Source organism: Hordeum vulgare, chromosome 1H (genome assembly GCF_904849725.1).
Source record: "Hordeum vulgare subsp. vulgare chromosome 1H, MorexV3_pseudomolecules_assembly, whole genome shotgun sequence".
NCBI classification, from domain to species: Eukaryota; Viridiplantae; Streptophyta; class Magnoliopsida; order Poales; family Poaceae; genus Hordeum; species Hordeum vulgare.
Genome location: NC_058518.1, coordinates 308,659,675 through 308,680,996, shown reverse-complemented (window position 1 = coordinate 308,680,996; position 21,322 = coordinate 308,659,675). Strand labels below are relative to the sequence as shown.

Below are 21,322 nucleotides of genomic sequence, written 5' to 3'. Positions count from 1 at the left end.
TAAAATGTTATACCAACTCAGTCTCTCGAAGGTGATCACAGGAATTAGATATGTGTGTATGTATTTATAGACACGAGTGTATGCACGTGTACATAAGCGTTTATGTTTGTATTATGTTAAAAAAAATCTACACGACTAAAATATGAATAATTTCTTATATCTATACTAAATATTCAACAATTAATATGAATGGAGGGGACGCAGACTTCAATAACTATGTAGGCTATACAAACTATTTTTAATCACTCAGAAGATAGACGGCAAGACAAGTAGAATCTGACCCATTTAGGTGCTAGACTCATCTGCATCCGTTTAGAAAAATAATTATAAAAGGAACTAAAAAATACATGATAGAAAATTTATTGCGCGAGGTCCAATCTAAGTTTCAGGTCATTTAAAAATCTGAGTAGCTCTTAGTAAAAAAGCAAATCAACTCAGAACAGTGTATGAACAATAAAATTTTATAGACCTTGAATTTATTTATTTTGCCGAGAGATGCTCATATGTCTGAGTGATTTAAAAAATAAAGCAAACTATCAAACTATCTAGCAAGTAAAAAAATGAAGCTCTTTGATTTTTTAATATTTATTTTGATTCATTCTATTTAGTATGGATGCAGATGAGCGTAGGCTGTGAAGTGGATTATCATTGAACGATGCACCTATATTTTCCGACAACCCGATTACATAACAGCCATGGAAGCAGATATGGGATCGGGAAAGGGGTAGCTCCGCTAAACCAGTTTGTACAGTTTATGAAATATAGAGGATATCTGAAACTGCAGCTAGGGCATCTATCTTCATAGCTGCCAGTGAAATCCTTATACGAAATCAATTTATTTTATTTAAGGTAGGTGTCAATGAAATGCCCATACAAAGTCAATTTATCCAATTAGAGCTATAAAATCTTAAAAAGGGTATGTAAATATAAACAATGTCTGTTTTTCTTTAGGGGGGTTTTACCCCTCAAAAGAAAAGATTGACATTCTTTTATTCTGGGTAAGGTGATCAGATCACTTGCCCAGACATGTTCATACTTGCCATGGATGATCACAGTTTTATGGATGTATTTCGAGATTTAATAGATTTATTGTTTCATTGGTAAGTGATTTTTTCATCGATTACGAAGGTGTATGTAGTGACTTCATCAATTTTAAGATGATGTGTTGGCTTAATCTTTTAGATATGCTTATAGAAATAAAATATGTGTACATGCATTTATAGTGATGAGCGCATGCTCTTGTATATGAACGACTTCGTTTATACTGTGTTAAAAAAAGGCAAAATGTTTGTGATGATTGTACTGTATTTCACCCTAAAAAGAACTTTGAAGCCAGCGCAAAAAGAAAAGAACTTTGAAGAACGAAAGTTACCTGGCCTTGAAGAATTTGTCCATGGATAGACGGAGAAGAAAACAAAACAGCAGCACGGACGCGGACGGAAGCTACAAGTCGTATGCAAAACAAGTGCATCTGCGGAGGCCAGGACTAATCTGTATTTTGTATATAGAGCTAGCTAGACTAGAGTCTCCCTCGACGTGAAATACGCAGCAATGCCTGATTACAACTGCTTTCTTTTCGAGTAACGATTACAACTACTATCAGACGCAAGTCGGCACCAGATGCCAATCCGCAAACCACCTCCTCGATTTTTTTTTCCTTCCGTAGCCAGCGCTCACACGGAGCTACTTCGGCCACGGCCCATAAGCGCGAGGTCCTATGCACCAGCAGAGCTTATAAAAAGGGACTGCTAGACATCCATTGATACATTTGTGGTAACCATCCATCACCCTTTTAGCCATCTGATGCATACGCGTGCACCGTCCGATCACCAGCTCGGTCGCCTCCGTCCACCACACAAAATCCTGAAACAACGCTCCAGTTGCGGAAACAAGCACGTTGCTACGTCGTCCGACTGGCGGGTTAAAATATGACTGACGGGTCTTTTGCAACATAGATTATGTTGCAATTTTTTTTTAACAAAAGAGCATGTTGCGAAAACGTCCGTATATTTTTTTGCAATAGAATTTGTTATAAAATATTTTCTGCAATAAGGATCGTGTTGCAGAAATTTTCATCAGGCGCTAAGTTGCACAAGTGCAAGCTAGGTGAGCGTACATAAGACAAGCTTTGCACGAGCGAGAGGCGTCTGCCCTCAAGGGATTTAGATTTCAGATCCTGCAACATAGGACGTGTTGCGGTACACAATCTGCAACAAGCGTTAAGTTACAGAATGATAAACTATATGAAATCAAATAAGACACGCGTCGCACGGACGAGACGGCGGACGCCCTCGTGCGATCCGCCGGCTGGAGCACAACGTTTTCCTATAAAAAATCGGTTTAAAAGTAATTCGTCTCTCAGAAACGCATATTTGAAACAATTTATAATTTAGAAATGTTCCTGAATTGTAGTTAAAAAACAATACTAGTTTGAAAAAGTTTAAGGATTAGATTTTTTATGAATTTGGAAAAAGTTTCATTATTTTAACAAAAATTTGTGATTTTTTTTGGAAAATAACAAAATACGAAGCAAAAGAAAAATATAAAGGGAAAATATAAAGTCAAACAGAAAACTGAGTAAAGGATGAAAAAACAGGAGAACAAAAAAAACAAAAAAACTTGAGCAAAGGAAGATACTAGAATGTTCCCAAAACCGAAAGTATCAAACTGCGGCATCCCATTATAAGGGCCAGCCCGTTAAGAAAGGTGCACCGATTTCCTCGTCCACATTCACCGAGAACGATCTAAGGGGCGCTTGCAACGTGAAATAAGATTGTTAGGCCCAACTTCGCGCATCAGCTCAAAATCCTACTACTACGATGAGAAAACTTGAGGAATAAAGAGAATAGACTCGCATGATTGGGCCTAGTTCAAATAAGACATGAATCTTTCAATCACTTTGATCGCGAGGGCTATATTTCACCCGTACCGATTCCTATTAGGACGGTTGCATGAGGACTATCCGGCCGTCCTTTTTTTTTCGCCCACTGCCTTTGCTCATTCAAGTCTGGTTGCTGTGTTCGATCAGTTCACTCTGGTTTTCTTCGTAATTTTTTCCTTTTTTCTTTGATCTTCTTTCTTTTTTCATCGGTTTTTTGTGTCTTAGTTTTATTTGCCTTCTCAATAGTTTTCTTCAGTTATTATTATTTTTCTTTATACTATGGTTTTGTTTGTTTTTTCTGGGGTTTCCCGGTTTCTTTGATTTTCTCTTTCTTTCTTTGCCATTTTTTTTGGGAGGGGGGGAGGGGGGGGGGGGGTTCAACACATGTCCATATATATAACATATTTTTACACATGTTTACTTTTTAAAACAGGTTTTGATTTTTCAAATATGTGTCAAAATAATTAGACACGTGTCAAATATTTTTTAACGATAAAATATTTTTATTTAATGACACAAACATTTTTGTACATTTTACAAAAAAAATTAGATGTCACGAGCACAATTTAGAAACTTGTGGAGATTTTCTGAATGTAGATTTCTTTTAATTACATGAACATTGGTTCTACATGATTCACATGCTTCTACTTTTGTTCATTCACAATATATATTTTTTACAAGAACCATTTTTCTATACATTTTTACCCTTTTTTAAATGCAAGATTAAAAAATTCAAAAATTTATGTTAAGTGTTTTTTATATATTTTATTTAAAATATGTCAAAATATAAAAAATAAAAATGAAAAATGAAGGGAAAACGAGAACACACGCGCACGATGTTAACATGAGGGGGCACGTGGTTACTCGACCGACCTAGTTCCACTTCCTTGCAAGCGAGCTATGTCTAGGTGTTGCTGCGGGTGGCACATAGTCGTGCCGTGCTTCAACCCCACGACGAATCGCAACTCTCTTCCATACCGGTGAAACGCGATGCAGCAGCAGGTGAGGGCGCGCGTGATAGAGTGATCGGCAACGACCATAAACTGTTAACAGTGTGAAAAGGAGGGTCCTCTTCTATGCCTGACCTGGCTGAAAAGACCGATGTCTATGTCCATCCTCTGTTTACAGCGGCATTAACCAAGGGTGTGTTGATGTGGGGCGAAGAAGTGAAATGTGTGTGAAACGAACCGCTCATCAAACAAGAAGCCCTGCTCTAGGGCGTTGACGACGGAGCATGGCCCTGAAAGGTAGCGAGGCCTGAAATCACGCGGTGGTGGTGGAGCTATGCAAGGGAGCGCATGATGGTGTTAAGCCGAGTAGCTAGCATGGAGGGAGCGTTGCGGCCCAAGAGCTCCCACACTACCTCGTTCAACTTGTGATGTCGTCTTCATCTCCGCCTCTCTTGAAACAGTCTCTATCATTAATAGCAGCCATTACAGTCTCCCTCCTCGTGCGAGTGCCAGTGCATCAATGTCATGCGCCTCCTCAACTCCCCCCAACGAACGGCCGGAGCGGTAGAACTGACGACGACATCAGCGGTAACTAGACGGATGTCGACGATGGATTGTCTCACTGTCGATATATTACTTGTTGATTCTCCTTGCCACAGTCCTTTTCTTGGCCCCACACAACTTCATTTGCCGAGTCAGCATGACCAGCACCATAGCCTCAACACGGTCAAACTCCGACGAGGCCGCCACAATCCTCCGTCTCCTCTTTCTAGCGAAAAATTAAGAGTTTGACCACACGTGAGAAAGGTTGCCCTACCAAGGGTGCTTATGCAAAATGTTGTTCTACTCAGTTGTCCCTGATAGGACCCTTGTTGACGTAGCAACGGTCAACACGTCACGCAAGCATGTCAAACATTCTCTAGGCTGCTTAGGACCGGAGATGAATGGTTAACAAACTTTTGGTACCCAAACATGAAGTTTTGGGACTACGCCTTGAATAGTTTTAGGACCTTAAATGCATTTTACTCTTTCGTGAAAATAGAGGCATAAAGGAAGAGGCTGACGAATGTATCACTGTTGAGTAAATAGGCAATTTTCCGAGTAGATTAATCCACAAAATAATAACTAGCATGGCATTGACTAGACTAATGACATACTGATGTTGAGCTAACCTAGCACATACTACGCATATAGTGGATACATCTATGCAAACAAGTAGTACTGCTAGAATAAATACGAACAAGAGGATAAACGAGTCATACCCTCCAATCGGCCAGTTGGCCGTAGCAGCAGCAGCGGCGGCGGCGGCAGAGGCAGTATCCTCTGCCGTCTTCTTTTCGGCTTCCTCGCGGAGACGATCAGCTTCGCTTGGTGAAGACATGGCGATGACGAGGGCGACGCGGACGTAGACGAAGCAGACGGACGGAGGCGAGCAGTCGCGTGATCGCTCCCCAAAAACCTAATCGCCCCTCTCCCGTACAGGAACCGGAGAGGCGAGGTTTCGGAGGCCTGCTCTCCCGTCGACCGTGTACGCGGTAAACGGGACGGAGTCGCCGGCGGCAGCAGCAGTTCAAGGAACGAACGCGTGAGGCAGATGTGATCTGATTTCGTGACGGCTAGGGTAGGCGATCGCGTGCTTATAAAGACGGCTGGGTGGAAGAGTCCGAGTCGGTAACGATCACGATCCGACGTCTCGGATCGTTTCCTTGTCCGTTACGTATTCTCCGTTCCTGACCGGCAAAAATAAGCGCGTAGGTATGAGCTCGGCTCGGCTCATTCCCGCAACCCGCGGCGCGTCGTGACGAGGCGTGGCGTGGCGAGGCGGGCGGCGGAGGAGGAGTGCGCGAGGGCACCTTCTCTTCTCACTCTCCAATAGCATGTGGAAGAGAGACCCTTATAAAGGGGTCCAAACTCTCCTCCACTAGCGGGGTGGGACTAAACTCCCACCACCTTGCCATGCCACCACCTACATGGGCCCTTTAGATTTTTCTGAAATTCTCTAGTGGGCCTAAGGCCCACCTCCAAATTTCAACAATCCCCCACCAGATCTCAAGGGCACATCGTGTTCCCTCGTTCCAATCACTGTTTTAATATACCAGCATTTCAGTGAAGACCTGTTAAGGTTGAGCTTCACCTAGAACAAGTAGCTACACCCCTTCACAACTGAACAATGGACTATGCCTTGAATTGTCAGTTTGGCGTAAAGGAGCTTCACCACAAGTCTTACTAGTACTAGGCTGCCGAAGGTGACCCCTCGGGTGGAGCATATTAGTCACACTCCTGGCCTATTCATGAGTTTACTAGAGATCACCCAAATCTCATAGACTGTGACCAGCAGTCAAGCTCATATAGGTGTGTTCCTCCAAAGATCGCTCTGTAGGACAGCATCTTGCTTACATATAAGCTTTAGAACACATTAAGACAGTAGTCATCCTACCATACAGTATCCGAGAGTATTGCATCTCCAACGGAGTGGGTTAGTAAAGTTACTCTCCTCAGTTCACCACTGGCTTGTTTTCCCAGGTCCTACTTCACGGGATCTCCGATCATATAGGTTAGGTTACTACCATGGCAACTCATGTGGGTCTCATACCCATCTCCCTCGATGCACTATCTATCACAACACGTGATAGCCCTTTAGTAAAGGGATCTGCCAGATTCTTAGCCGTTTGGATATAATCCAACGCTATCACTCCGGAGTTTCTCAAACGTCTGACAGACTTCAATCTCATTCTTATATGTTTGTTGGACTTCATATTGTCCTTTGAACTCTTCACTTTAACAATAACCGTCTGATTATCGCAGTTCATAAGGATAGCCGGAACTGGCTTCTCAACCACAGGTAAGTCCATCAAAAGATCTCGAAGAAATTCTGCTTCGACACCAGATGTGTCTAATGCTGTTAATTCTGCTTCCATTGTCGATCTTGTTAAGATCGTTTGCTTGCAAGACTTCCAGGAAACAGCACCACCCCCAAGAGTAAACATATACCCAGTAGTGGCCTTCATCTCATCAGCATCAGAGATCCAATTCGCGTCACTATACCCTTCAAGTACCGATGGGAATCCCGTATAGTGAAGCCCGTGGTTGACAGTACCTTTCAAGTAGCGCATAATTCTTTCAACAGCACGCCAATGAACTTCGCCCGGGTTTGCAACAAACCGGCTAAGTTTGCTCACAGCAAACGCGATGTCAGGCCTCGTTGCGCTAGCTAGGTACATAAGTGAACCGATAATTTGAGAGAATCTCAATTGATCTATAGCTGTGCCTTTAAACTTTCGAATAAGCACACTAGGATCATATGGTGTTTGACAAATCTTGCAGTCTGAATATCCAAAGCGACTCAAAATCTTGTCAACATAGTGGGATTGCAGAAGTGTAATCCCACCCTCATCATCTCTCAATAGCTTGATGTTCAAGATAACATCAGCCACCCCAAGGTCCTTCATCTCAAAGTTTTGAGACAGAAAGGACTTAACCTCCTCAATTACTTTGAGGTTGGTTCCAAATATCAGTATGTCATCAACATACAAGCACAATATAACTCCTTCGCCCCCACCATGGCGATAGTATACACATTTGTCAGCTTCATTAACAACGAAGCCAACAGATGTCAGAGTTGTATTAAACTTCTCATGCCATTGCTTAGGTGCTTGTCTCAGACCATATAAAGATTTCAGCAACTTACACACCTTTCCTTCCTGACCTTCTATCACAAAGCCATCTGGCTGTTGCATATAGATTTCCTCATTTAGCTCTCCATTCAGGAAAGCCGTCTTAACGTCCATTTGATGAACGAGAAGACCATGAGAGGCCGCCAATGAGAGTAGTACTCTAATGGTGGTCAGTCTAGCCACAGGTGAATAAGTATCGAAGAAATCTTCCTCTTCTTTCTGGGCATAGCCCTTGGCCACAAGCCTAGCCTTGTACTTTTCAATTGTACCGTCGGGCCTAAGCTTCTTTTTGAACACCCACTTGCATCCCAATGGTTTGCAACCATAGGGACGATCAGTGATTTCCCATGTCCCGTTAGCCATGATGGAGTCCATCTCGCTACGGACAGCAGCTTTCCAGTAATCAGCATCTGGAGAAGCATACGCTTCTGAAATAGAAGTGGGATTATCATCCACGAGGTATACGAAGAAATCATCACCAAAGGTCTTTGCAGTCCTTTGTCTCTTGCCCCTACCACGGGCTTCCTCGTCATCCTCCTCAGGATTTTCATCATGTGTTTGTTCATAATATTCCATAGGAATGGCAGGCTCAGGAGTTATCTCAGATTCCTGTCTAGAAGTGCTTTGCATATCTCTCATGGGAAATATATCCTCAAAGAATGTAGCATCCCTCGACTCCATTATTGTACCGACCTTCACGTCAGGTACCTCAGATTTCACTACTAGAAATCTATAGCCTACGCTGTTCTTAGCGTATCCCAAATTAACGCAATCCACAGTCTTTGGTCCAAGCTTGCGCTTCTTGGGGATCGGTACATTGACTTTCGCCAAGCAGCCCCAAGTACGTAAGTACGAGAGTGTCGTCCTTCTCTTCGACCACTCCTCGTAGGGAGTGACCTCATTATCTTTTGTAGGAACTTTATTCAGGACATGACACGCGGTCAATATAGCCTCCCCCCACCATGCCTTGGATAAACCCGATGTATCTAACATGGCGTTAACCAAATCAGTTAGAGTACGGTTTTTCCGCTCGGCAACCCCGTTTGACTGGGGTGAATAGGGAGGCGTCCTCTCATGAATAATGCCGTGTTCCGCACAAAATGAATCAAATTCGTTTGAGAAGTACTCTCCACCACGATCAGACCGGACTCGTTTAATTTTCTTTTCAAGTTGATTCTCAACTTCTGCCTTATAGATTTTAAAGTAGTGTAGAGCCTCATCTTTAGTATTTAACAGATACACATAGCAAAATCTAGTGGAATCATCTATCAATGTCATGAAGTATTTCTTTCCACCTTTAGTCAACACACCATTCATCTCACAAAGATCAGAATGTATGAGTTCTAATGGTGCCAAGTGTCTCTCCTCTGCAGCCTTGTGAGGCTTGCGAGGTTGCTTTGCTTGCACACACGAGTGGCACTTAGAACCTTTGGCTAAAGTGAAAGTTGGGATTAAATTCAGTTTTGCTAGCCGCGACATAACACCGAAACTTATGTGACAAAGACGTGAATGCCAAACTTCAGATTCATTAACACTCGAATGAATATTGTTCACGACTTTATTACAAAAATCTGCTAGAGAAAGGCGGAACAGACCTCCGCATTCATAACCTTTTCCAACGAAAAGTCCATATTTCGTAACTACTACTTTATTAGACTCGAACACCAACTTAAACCCTTCTCTACACAGAAGGGAGCCACTAACGAGATTCTTCTTGATGGCGGGGACATGCTGCACGTTCTTCAGCTGCACGATCCTTCCCGAAGTAAACTTCAGATCGACCGTGCCAACACCAAGAACAGAAGCACTCGCGCCATTCCCCATCAATACGGACCCGCGACCGGTGGCCTGATAAGAAGAGAACAATGACAAGTCAGCACACACATGAATATTTGCACCTGTGTCCACCCACCAATCGGTGGACTGACAAACTGTAAATACAGTAAGTAAATTACCGTACCCAGATGCACCACTTTCATTGTTGCCCACAATCATGTTTGCAGACTTGGAGTCCTGCGCCGGCTTCTTGTACTTGTTTGGGCATTTGTTCGCCCAATGTTCCTCTGAACCACAAGTATAGCAGCCATCTCCCTTCTTATTCTTCTTGAAGGGCTTCTTCCCCTTCTTCTTGAAGTCGGTATTCTGTTGGACAGAGTTCTTTCCCTTGGGCTTGTGAGAATTGAAGTTCCTCTGATGTACCATATTGGCAGCAGAAGAGCTTTCCACCGCTTTTCCATTGGAGTCCTTTGCTCTCGAGTTCTGCTCAACACTCAGATGGCCGATGATGTCCTCTACTGAGAACTCACGCCTCTGATGTTTCAGAGTAGTAGCAAAGTTCCTCCAGGAATTAGGGAGCTTAGCAATTATACAGCCCGCGACAAACTTGCCCGGCAAATTGCACTTAAGAACCTCAAGTTCCTTAGCTATGCATATTATCTCATGAGCTTGTTCCAATACAGAACGGTTGTCAACCATCTTGTAATCGTGGAACTGCTCCATAACATACATCTCACTCCCAGCATCGGTGGCCCCGAATTTAGATTCGAGCGCCTCCCACAAGTCCTTGGCAACATGCATATGTAAATATGCATCAACCAGCTTATCTCCGATCACGCTAATGACTGCTCCAAGGAATAGGACGGTGGCCTCCTTAAACATCTTCTCCTGTTCAGGAGTGATAGTTTCCGTAGGAGTGACACCGGCTACCCAGAACACGTTCATAGCCGTGAGCCATAAGGTGGTTCTCGTTTGCCAACGCTTGAAAAAAGTACCGGTAAACTTATCCGGTTTCAGTGCAGCAGCAAAACCATTACTCGAAAAATTCCTACAGACATTAGGTTTTTGGATTGTTGAGTAAATAGGCAATTTTCCGAGTAGATTAATCCACAAAATAATAACTAGCATGGCATTGACTAGACTAATGACATACTGATGTTGAGCTAACCTAGCACATACTACGCATATAGTGGATACATCTATGCAAACAAGTAGTACTAGAATAAATACGAACAAGAGGATAAACGAGTCATACCCTCCAATCGGCCAGTTGGCCGTAGCAGCAGCAGCGGCGGCGGCGGCAGAGGCAGTATCCTCTGCCGTCTTCTTTTCGGCTTCCTCGCGGAGACGATCAGCTTCGCTTGGTGAAGACATGGCGATGACGAGGGCGACGCGGACGTAGACGAAGCAGACGGACGGAGGCGAGCAGTCGCGTGATCGCTCCCCAAAAACCTAATCGCCCCTCTCCCGTACAGGAACCGGAGAGGCGAGGTTTCGGAGGCCTGCTCTCCCGTCGACCGTGTACGCGGTAAACGGGACGGAGTCGCCGGCGGCAGCAGCAGTTCAAGGAACGAACGCGTGAGGCAGATGTGATCTGATTTCGTGACGGCTAGGGTAGGCGATCGCGTGCTTATAAAGACGGCTGGGTGGAAGAGTCCGAGTCGGTAACGATCACGATCCGACGTCTCGGATCGTTTCCTTGTCCGTTACGTATTCTCCGTTCCTGACCGGCAAAAATAAGCGCGTAGGTATGAGCTCGGCTCATTCCCGCAACCCGCGGCGCGTCGTGACGAGGCGTGGCGTGGCGAGGCGGGCGGCGGAGGAGGAGTGCGCGAGGGCACCTTCTCTTCTCACTCTCCAATAGCATGTGGAAGAGAGACCCTTATAAAGGGGTCCAAACTCTCCTCCACTAGCGGGGTGGGACTAAACTCCCACCACCTTGCCATGCCACCACCTACATGGGCCCTTTAGATTTTTCTGAAATTCTCTAGTGGGCCTAAGGCCCACCTCCAAATTTCAACAATCACTTCGTCTCAAAATAAGTGTCTTAAGTTTAATACAAATTTGTACTAGAGTTAGTACAAAGTTAAGACAGTTATTTTGGGACGGAGGGAGTACTATACTAGCACCACCAAGTGGAGTACTAGAAGTGGGCCGGTTCATGGTAAGAAAATAGAGCATTGGACTGTGATGAAATGGGGAAAATGGGAAATTTCCAAAGAGCGAGATCTCTGTCTGTTGTATTCGAGAAACATGGTCCCTGCGAGGCTAGACGGAACAAAACCGGCCCATGAAGGCACAACTCACTAGAACCGTCCCGATCGACCATCGGCGCCAACAGCGACCACCAACATTTACCTCACAACCCTTCCATTCTGTACAGCAGCCAGGCCACTCAGCCAGGAATGCGGAGGGCATCTTCCCGTGACGGGAATCCAGCCAGAGGAACCCCATTGGCCGCGCCGCTGCCAGGTCGGCGCCATGTGGCACCGGCCCGCCTCCCCCTATCACCTTATCGCCTCCGCTCCCATAAATGGCGCCGCTCCTTCGCTTTCCCAAGCCTTTCCAGGAGAAGCTCACTGCCATCCGCGCTATCTGATACGCTCACTCACCGCTGCGTTGCTCGCCGGCTCAGATGGCTCTTCAGGCGGCCACTTCCTTCCTCCCGTCGGCCCTCTCCGCGCGCAAGGAGGTTTAGTTTCCTCAACTTCTCCGGGGAGTTCACGTCTGGTGCTGGGAGTTTCTTCCCAATTCTGGTGCTGATTTCGTGTCTGTCTGGTGGTCCGTGTGCAGGGAGCGGCCAAGGACTCGGCCTTCTTCGGCGTACGTCTCGCCGATGGCCTCAAATTGGACGCCACCTCCCTCGGCCTGCGCACCAAGGTGAGCACAAATATTTGCATTTGGGTAACTGATGCTTATGTCCATGCATGTTTGTGCACTCTGCCTAGCTACTTGCTGCTCCCTGGTTATTGCGTAGGAGTATTGTTTGGGGAATTGGAGCTAGTAACACAGTCCAGCAATGGAGTGCCGAATTTTATGATTAGTTGGTACTAGCTGGGTACTTTGGGCTAGACTGTGGACTGTGCTGAGTTTGTTAGTCGCTGCTCGTTCTGACGGACATGCGTGCCACGAACCTACGCAGAGAGTGAACACGTCGTCGGTGGCCATCCGCGCGCAGGCCGCGGCGGTGTCCGCGCCGACAGCAACCCCGGCGTCGCCGGCCGGCAAGAAGACTGTCCGCACGGGCAACGCGATCATCACGGGCGCGTCGTCGGGCCTCGGCCTCGCCACGGCCAAGGCCCTGGCGGAGTCAGGCAAGTGGCACGTCATCATGGCGTGCCGCGACTACCTCAAGACCGCGCGCGCGGCCAGGGCGGCCGGCATGCCCAAGGGCAGCTACACCATCGTGCACCTTGATCTGGCCTCCCTCGACAGCGTCCGCCAGTTCGTCAAGAACGTGCGCCAGCTCGACATGCCCATCGACGTCGTCGTCTGCAACGCCGCCGTGTACCAGCCCACCGCCAAGGAGCCTTCCTTCACCGCGGACGGCTTCGAGATGAGCGTCGGCGTCAACCACCTCGGCCACTTCCTCCTCGCCCGCGAGCTCCTCGAGGACCTCAAGGCCTCCGACTACCCCTCCAAGCGCCTCATCATCGTCGGCTCCATTACCGGTATGTAAACATGTCATGCACGATCCTCTGTTTCTTTGTCGTCGTGGTCGTCGTCGTTTCAGAATTCAGACTGTGAGCTTCATTTCTGCGTGCAGGGAACACGAACACGCTTGCCGGGAACGTGCCGCCGAAGGCCAACCTGGGGGACCTGAGGGGCCTCGCGGCCGGGCTGAACGGCGTGGGCAGCGCCGCCATGATCGACGGCGCGGAGTTCGACGGCGCCAAGGCGTACAAGGACAGCAAGGTGTGCAACATGCTGACCATGCAGGAGTTCCACCGGCGGTACCACGAGGAGACCGGCGTCACCTTCGCGTCGCTCTACCCGGGGTGCATCGCCACCACGGGGCTCTTCCGTGAACACATCCCTCTGTTCCGCCTCCTCTTCCCGCCGTTCCAGAAGTACATCACCAAGGGGTACGTGTCCGAGGAGGAGGCCGGCAAGAGGCTGGCGCAGGTCGTCAGCGAGCCCAGCCTCACCAAGTCCGGCGTCTACTGGAGCTGGAACAAAAACTCGGCGTCCTTCGAGAACCAGCTCTCCGAGGAGGCCAGCGACACCGAGAAGGCCAGGAAGGTCTGGGAGCTCAGCGAGAAGCTCGTCGGGCTCGCATGATCACCGACTGGCCGGCTCTCCGGCGAGGTCTCAAACCCCGATCGGTCGTCATTCCGCACCAAGTTGCGAAATTTTGTGCTTCTTTTCTCAAGCAAAAAAAAAGGAAAAATAATTGTAGGACACGTTTCGCACAAACTGCTAGGTTAAGTATGTGGCGCCCCCGGTTAAGTCCGAAGTGGTTACAGTTCACAAGTGAGTTTAAGCCTGTAAAACTAGTTCTTTTCGCTTCGATTTGGTAATAGTGACAATAAAGTGTCTTGGGCAGCCAAATAGTGGAAGTGCAGTTCGAGCTTTTGAGTTTCTCCCGGTAACTTCACCGAGTGAATTTTCTTAAATCCCTACTCGACACTATACTCGACGAAACCATGCGCGATTCACTCCACCTGACAGCTGCAACTGTTTCATCCGTCGTAATTGATTTAGGTCGCCCCGGATAAAAATAAAGACCCAACACCTCGATTCATTCTCAAAGCGTATCTGTTTTCCGTCCGCGTCGATCCATTTCAGGTTTAAATTTAGAGATGAAATGCGTTAGCACGGACGTGGCGGACGCCTTCCCATGTCCGCCCGTCCATACGTGGCGCCCGGTCAAAATCAGTGTTGCTTTTATTAACGTCGACCGCCCATCATGGGTCCACGCGTCAGCGAACCCCAGGCGTCTTTTTTAATCCACACATACGGGCGGCGGCGGGGGTCGCCCTCACCCTCTTCTAGAAGTCGTCACCATCCCCATCTAGCCACTCCTGCTTCCTCGCCGGCGACAAACACTAGCCACCATCATGGGTTTCTTCTCCCGACTCGAGCTCTTGCGAAGACAAGGGCAAGTCCACCACCTTCTATGTCCACGCGCTCCCGTCGTCGGCGTCTTCCCGCCCGCATTGGCAGCAAGTCAGCGTACCAGTGCATCAGGTGAGGTGGCACTCGGAGCACCGTGTTCCCCTCCCCTACCTCGACGTCACGTTGTCGCACGACTGCCATTTGGATTCGGAGAGGATCCCAGTGCCAGCGGTGCCGCGGTTGGCGCAGGCACATACACAGGAGGTGAGGCGACGGCGGCAGCAGCTGACGCTAGAGTAGTGGCGAAACCCTATGTACGCTCCAGACTCTCCCAAATGGGAGGCCTGGTTTGCGTAGGAGCACGAGGAGTAGCGCCCGCGTGGCGCTTGCGACGTGGTGCCTAGGCTGTCGTCACCCCTCGTCGTGCGCGAAGAAGACGAGGAGGCGGAGGTCGCGTACCACAACGCACTGGAGTCCGTCCTGCGTGCAATCGAGGAGGAAGCGCGTCTCAAGGAGGAGGAGGATGTAACAACCCGAAACCGACGCTCCACAAGGTTCTCATTTTATTTCGTTATCGGTGTGTCATTTATTTGGTTGTCGCATTCATCATCTCATCATGCTTATCATCTGCATAGCATCGACACTTTGTTGTCATCATTTTTCAAAACTTGCACCGTTATTAGTTGCCGCTTCTCTTCGCTTTTGTCGTTGACCGTTTTGAGACCAAGCACACACGCACGGGCCCGCGACATCGTTAAAATATTGTTTTTAAAAGTGTGTATAAATATTTTTCGAATTGGGTTGAAAGTTGGTGTGCGGTCTCAATATCGTGTAGGTAGGCCGCATGCCAAATTTCATAGCAATCGGAGTCCGTTTGATACCCGAACCGTTAAACCTATAGCGACACTATAGCCGGTCAAATCATAGTAGTTTTCAATTTTAAAATCCTATCATGGGTTGCCATTTTCCCTCTCTTCTCAAGTCCATGGACATCTATCACAACCACCTAGGCCACTAACCCTAGTCTTCGTCGAAGCGTCGAATCGCGATCGGAGAGTCGAAAACGCCCTAAAGCTCCTCAAACCCTAACTTCATGCTATATAAGGCAGCTCCACCCCTGCCTAATGTGGAATAATTCTCTCACTGCCTTATTTTCCGCGCCACCCACAACCCGGATGCCAAGTGGCACCATAGCCAACCACCCTCCTCCACCCCACGGGCCCGACCGAGCCCATCGCGTGCCCACCCAGGCCCGAACGCCTCCGCCGCCCGCTCCTCCGAGCCGGGAGCTCCCGCATGCCCAGCTCTTGAGATTCTCTCCGTCGGAATTCACCTGCCGCCACCCCAAGCTCGCCGGTGAAGTGCCCCGCCACGAGTGCCGCCCCAAGTGTCGTCGTCGCGCGCCGAGCCGCCAGACGCTGCCGCAACCTCGCCTCCTTCCGACCGAAGCCCGCTAGCCTCGCCGTCGTGCTTGCCCCACCGCTGCCCGGCTTCTTCGTCGCCGAGAACGGTCTGGACACCCTCGGATCTGGTGGCCCTCGGCCAGACCCGGTCGTCCCGAGAGCCCCTTCGACTACCGTGTAGTTGCTTCACCACCATGGATGCAAACTCGGGATCGGGCGCAAGCCTCCCGCTTGTGTCGCTCGCTGTGTCCGCGGTGTGGGCCGTACCATCGCCTCAAGGCCCAGCTCGCCTCGGCCTCTTCCGCGTTTGGGCCGCCGCCGTCGCAAGGCCCTGCCAGATCTCTAGCACCCGCGTGGGCCGCTTCCCCCCTCGAATCGCGTCGGCCCCCGCGGCACAGCTGGACCGCGTCGCTGGCCCACTCTCATTGACCGTCGGCCCAACCTCCGCGGCAGGCCCAGTGGCCCCTCTGGTGAGCCGCCCTGCTAAGCCCCGTTCTATGCGCTGTTTAATAGTATGTTGGTCTATGCTCTTGTACCAGATTCAGCGATGTAGTTTTTTTTTTATTTTTAGCTTGATGTGTCCATTATCCATTTATTTTCATATTTACAGACAAATTCATCATTTTAAAATTCTTATAAATAATTAATCGTGCATCGGATTAAAATAATTTAGATACGTAAAATATGTAGAATTTTGTGTAGATCAATAATTTTCAACTCTCAAATGTGTTAAAAATGTTTAACTTGATGTTTTCATTTAATTGTCATACATGGCATATTAAAATGATTTATTTCATAACTAATTAACCATAGCTCCGATTAAAATGATTCATATATGTAACATGACTAGAAAAATGTGTAGAATAACATGGTGACATTTATTTTTCTGTTTAATAACTCTAAATTGTGTTATAGGCAGAACAGTACCGAAATCTTAATTTGCATATGGGGACTTTGTGGAATTGTTATTCATTGTTCCGACCTCATTTAAACTTGCCTAGAATTTTATGTAGTTCCATAATATCTTGTTGCATCTAATTGTAACATGATTGCGGCTATCATTTGCATACATTTTGCATTCATATCATATCATCTTGTGTTGCTAATATCTTTTAGACCGTAACTTTGTTTTAGATGATCCATATATGTAAATCTACTAGAATGACATGTAGAATCACACGTCCACTTTATTTTTCTGTTTAATAAATATAAAATATGTTTAGTTCAGATCTAGATCAATTTCAAAATTAACATATGGGATCGTTTCGGAAATGTTATAAGTTGTTTTCGACCTCATTTGAAATGCCTAGATAGTGTAGTTTATTTATGCTTCACCCCTTGCCATGTTTAACAACATTTAACATTGTTGTGTACCTAAACGGGAGTGAACTAAGTAATTAAAATGTAGAGTTTTGTCAATATGCAAATCGTTGCATATTGAACTTCGGTATTTATTGTTGTGATTGTCATGCCTTGCATATTAAACCGAACATGCATCATATGTGTTTGTGCAACATGTCTTGCATATGTTGTGGTGTTTATCATGTGTTGATTGTTGTGTCCGGATTGTTTCTTCTCGATAAAGATCGAAACCGCTTCGGAGTGTGAGGATTCGTTCGACTACGTTGGTTCGTCTACTTCACAGATGCGTTCTTCTTCCAAGCAGGATCCCATGCAAGATGACCATTTCCCTAAATACCACTACTATCATTGCTATGCTAGTTGTCTTGTTTCTATCGCTATGTCTCGCTGCCTACCACCTGTTATGTCAAGCCTCTTAACATTGCCATGAAAAGCCTCTAACCCCCTCCACATCCCAACAAACCTTTGTTTGGCTATGTTACCGCTTGCTCAACCCTTCTTATAGTGTTGCTAGTTGTAGGTGCAAGTTGCTTTCCATGTGTTAACATGGGTTCCTTGATATATCACCATATAATTGCTATTTAATCTAATGCACCTATATACATGGTAAAAGGTGGAAGGCTTGGTCTTCTAGCTCGGTGTTTTGTTCCATCTTTGTCACCCTAGTTACTTGTGTACCGGCGTTATGTTCCATATTGAGCGCTCCTAACATGCTCGGGGTTGTTATGGGGACCCCCTTGATTTTTGTTTTGCGATAAAACTCTTCGAGCAAAGCCCTACATTGGTACTGTACTTGCCCAACATAATAATACGGAACCCGTTTAAGGCATAGGGCGTCATGAACCCAAGGAGTAATTCAACATAATACAGGGAGGGCCAGTGCTGATGGTGCTGGTCCGAAACAGAGTCGTGTGCGGGGCCAACCGGGGCAACTCGGGTGATTTCTATCAAGCCACTGTACATTGCGCTCATCCGATCGTGCCTTGGGAACGAGATACGCAGCTCCTATCGGGATTGTCGGCATGTCGGGCGGCCTTGCTGGATTATTTTTTACCTTTGTCGAACGTCTTGTGCACGGGATTCCGAGGATACTTTGGGCTATCTCGAGGTTGAGGTTTTCCATCGGAATTTTCGAGGAAACTACAAGTTTTCCGTGGTTGACACGCAACTTGTGGTAGTTTGTGATGGACTAGTTGGAGTACCCCTACAGAGTTAAATCTTCTGGAAAACCGTGCACGCGGTTATGTGGCAAGTTGGAAACTTTGTTTAACACCCGTTCATAGCAAACTTGAAGTAAACTCAATTAAAATATGCCAAATGTGTGCGTAACCGTGACTGTCTCTCCTTGTGAGTTTGTGATCTGCGAGAGGACACGGAGGGGTTGTGCTTGACTCGTAAGTAGGTGTTCAGGATCATTTCTTGATCATTATTAGTTCACGACCGTTTATGCGTAGAACACCCCCTCTTATTCTTGTACTCGTAAGTTAGCCACTCAAATAAATGCTTAGTTTCTTGTTGCAACCTCGCCACTTAACCATACCTCACCCGTTAAGCTTTGCTACTCTTGATACCTTTGAAAATGAGATTGCTGAATCCCTGTGGCTCATAGATTACTACAACAATAGTTGCACGTACAGGTAAAGTGATACTTTGACGTGAGAGCGATGATTGTTTGATTTGGAGTTCTTCTTCATCATTGATCTAGGATGGGTTCAGACCGACAACATGGGATCGTTTGATTTCGTCCATAGTCGTACCCTGCTCTTTGAGGGATCGATAGAAGATGTGTCTAGAGGGGGGGGGGGTGAATAGGCCACTTGAATAAATTCAAATCCTAGCCTTTTCTCAATTTATTGGTTGGCTGATTTTAGCGATTCTAACAAGTCTATTGCACCCTACACATGCTAGTCAACAAATATGGCAGCAGAAAGTAAAGACTTTGCACATGTAGTAAGGAGTAGAGTTTAGGAAGATCAAACACGAAGAAGTTGACACTGCGATTTTTGTCATGGTTCCGATAGGTGGCGCTATCGTACGCCCATGTTAGTGGAGACTTCAACCCACGAAGGGTAATGGCTGCGAGAGTCCACGGAGGGCTCCACCCACAAGGGGGCCACAAATAAGAAACCTTGTATATTCCGCCAAGATTTCCGTCCACACATGACTAGGCTCGGTCATGGTAGATCTTCACGAAGTAGGCGATCTCCTTGCCCTTACAAACATCTTGGTTCAACTGCACAACACGAAGTAGGAGGATCCCAAGCGACACCTAACCAATCTAGGAGGCACCACACTCCAAAAGGTAATAGATGTGGTAGAACGATGAACTCCTTGCTCTTGTGCTTCAAAAGATAGTCTTCTCAACAGACATTCACTCTCTCACAGAATAGACATGTGTAAGAGGGATTGATTTAGTGGAAAGCAACTTGGGGAGGTTAGAGATCAAGTTTCAAATGAATGGATTGGAATATCTTGATCTCAACACATGAGCAGGTGGCTCTCTCTTAGAAAAATGGATATGGCAAATGTAAGTGTGTTCTGAGTGCTTCCTCTACGAATGAGAGATAGATGGAGGGGTATATATAGGCAACAGCCACAATCCAACCGTTACACCTAAAGTGACCAACTCGGTGACACTGAAGTCATAAACTCGGAGGTACCGACTTGCACAAAAGCAACAAATTTTGAATCTCGGTGAGACCGATATACACAACTTGATGGAACCAAAAAGGTGGCTAACGATCATATGGCCCAACTTGGTGACACCGATACCAAAACTTGGAAATTCCGATTTTGTGTACCGAGGCAACATAAAGTTGGTCACCTGAACTCGGTAGCACCGATGCAGAATCGGTTGTACCAAAATGGTAGATTTGGCTAGGGTTCTATCTGGGTTGAAAATCAGTAGGGCCAAATCTGAAAACTTGGTGGCACCGATTTTGGATATGTGGCTATGGAGAAAAGTGTTATGTGGGAAAATGACTGAGTATTTTTGGTGGCTATCTCTGAGCACTTGAGCAACCAGTTCATTTTAATACCTCACCCCCTTTTAATAGTATTGGCTTTCCTATGGACTCAAAAGTGATTTCTCACAAATATAAAATGAAGAGTCTTCTTGCTTGAAGCTTGAGCCAATCTTATTCATTTCCTGCACCAAGGGGCATCTCCACATGAACCTTTAGCCAAAGCTCTCTAAGGACTAAACCTGAAATATACTAGATAAAAGTGTTAGTCCAAGAGATAATGTATGCTGTCATGAATTATCAAAACCACAAATGGAGAATTTGTGCTTTCACTCTTCTACATGATGATTGAATGTACTGTTGTATTGAAATGTTCATGTTGTAGCTTGTGGCGAGTGTAAGCCAATTCCATATACTCAACTGTTTTGTACATGTACTTGTTACGATATCCATTCTCGCAAAATGACGAGATGTGTTTCTATACCCATCGAGGCCCTAGAGCCAGAATGAGGATAGGATCGCATCTTGGGCATTACAAGTTGGTATCAGAGCAATACTGACCTAGGAGCCCCCTTGATTGATTAAACTTGGTCGAGTCGAGTCGAGTGAAAAACTACTTTGAGTCTAGTTATATATCAAATAGTATGATTCTTTTTACTCCCCTTCTATGCTCTGCTGAGGAATTCTGACGTAGGAATTTTAATTCTACTCCTCTTCCCACTCAAAAAAATTAGGATCACGCGGGTATTTTGGAACCTCTACGATGTCGTTGTGACCAGGATTTTGTTCCTGGTGCCTCCTGTCAGTTCGGGGTAGAAGTGTCCCGGGGAGTTGAGCTCTAGTGGATTCTTTTCACACTGTCTATCGTTCAGTTTCCTTAGTATCTCAGGATGGAGGATATTCGAAATTGTTTCAATACTATTTGTGGCGAGAGGAGTTTGGCATCATCCAGTACTAGGGAGAGCATCCAGATGTACTACCATAATTAGTATCATTGTGATTATGAGGGTGTGGGGTTGATGAGTTTTCGAGATCTCTGGTTATGTGTTGATGGATGTGATACGTTGGACGAGTAGTATTATTTCTAGGAGTTGATTGATTATTCAGTAATTACTCCGTGTATCCATTGGACCAGATTGCATAACTAGAAAGATTTCGGGAGTTCTTAGGTGGGAATTCAAGTAGTTACCCAGGATTATCTTCCCATAGATGCATGACGTGAGGTTGGGGTTCAACATCTAGTGGTTTGTTTGTT

The 21,322-nt window shown here is 46.4% G+C and overlaps 1 protein-coding gene and 1 pseudogene across 1 annotated transcript; both read left to right on the top strand.

The window, feature by feature from the left end:
• The first annotated feature begins 11,823 nt into the window (after positions 1 to 11,823).
• Positions 11,824 to 13,856, top strand: LOC123432830 (protochlorophyllide reductase B, chloroplastic). The gene is made up of 4 exons (XM_045115418.1): positions 11,824 to 11,973; positions 12,075 to 12,161; positions 12,424 to 12,952; positions 13,048 to 13,856. Exons 1-4 carry the CDS (start codon positions 11,917 to 11,919, stop codon positions 13,560 to 13,562), a joined length of 1,188 nt encoding a protein of 395 aa, XP_044971353.1. The 5' UTR covers positions 11,824 to 11,916; the 3' UTR covers positions 13,563 to 13,856.
• Positions 13,857 to 13,927: 71 nt separating this feature from the next.
• Positions 13,928 to 16,370, top strand: LOC123398777 (annotated as a pseudogene).
• Positions 16,371 to 21,322: the final 4,952 nt, after the last annotated feature.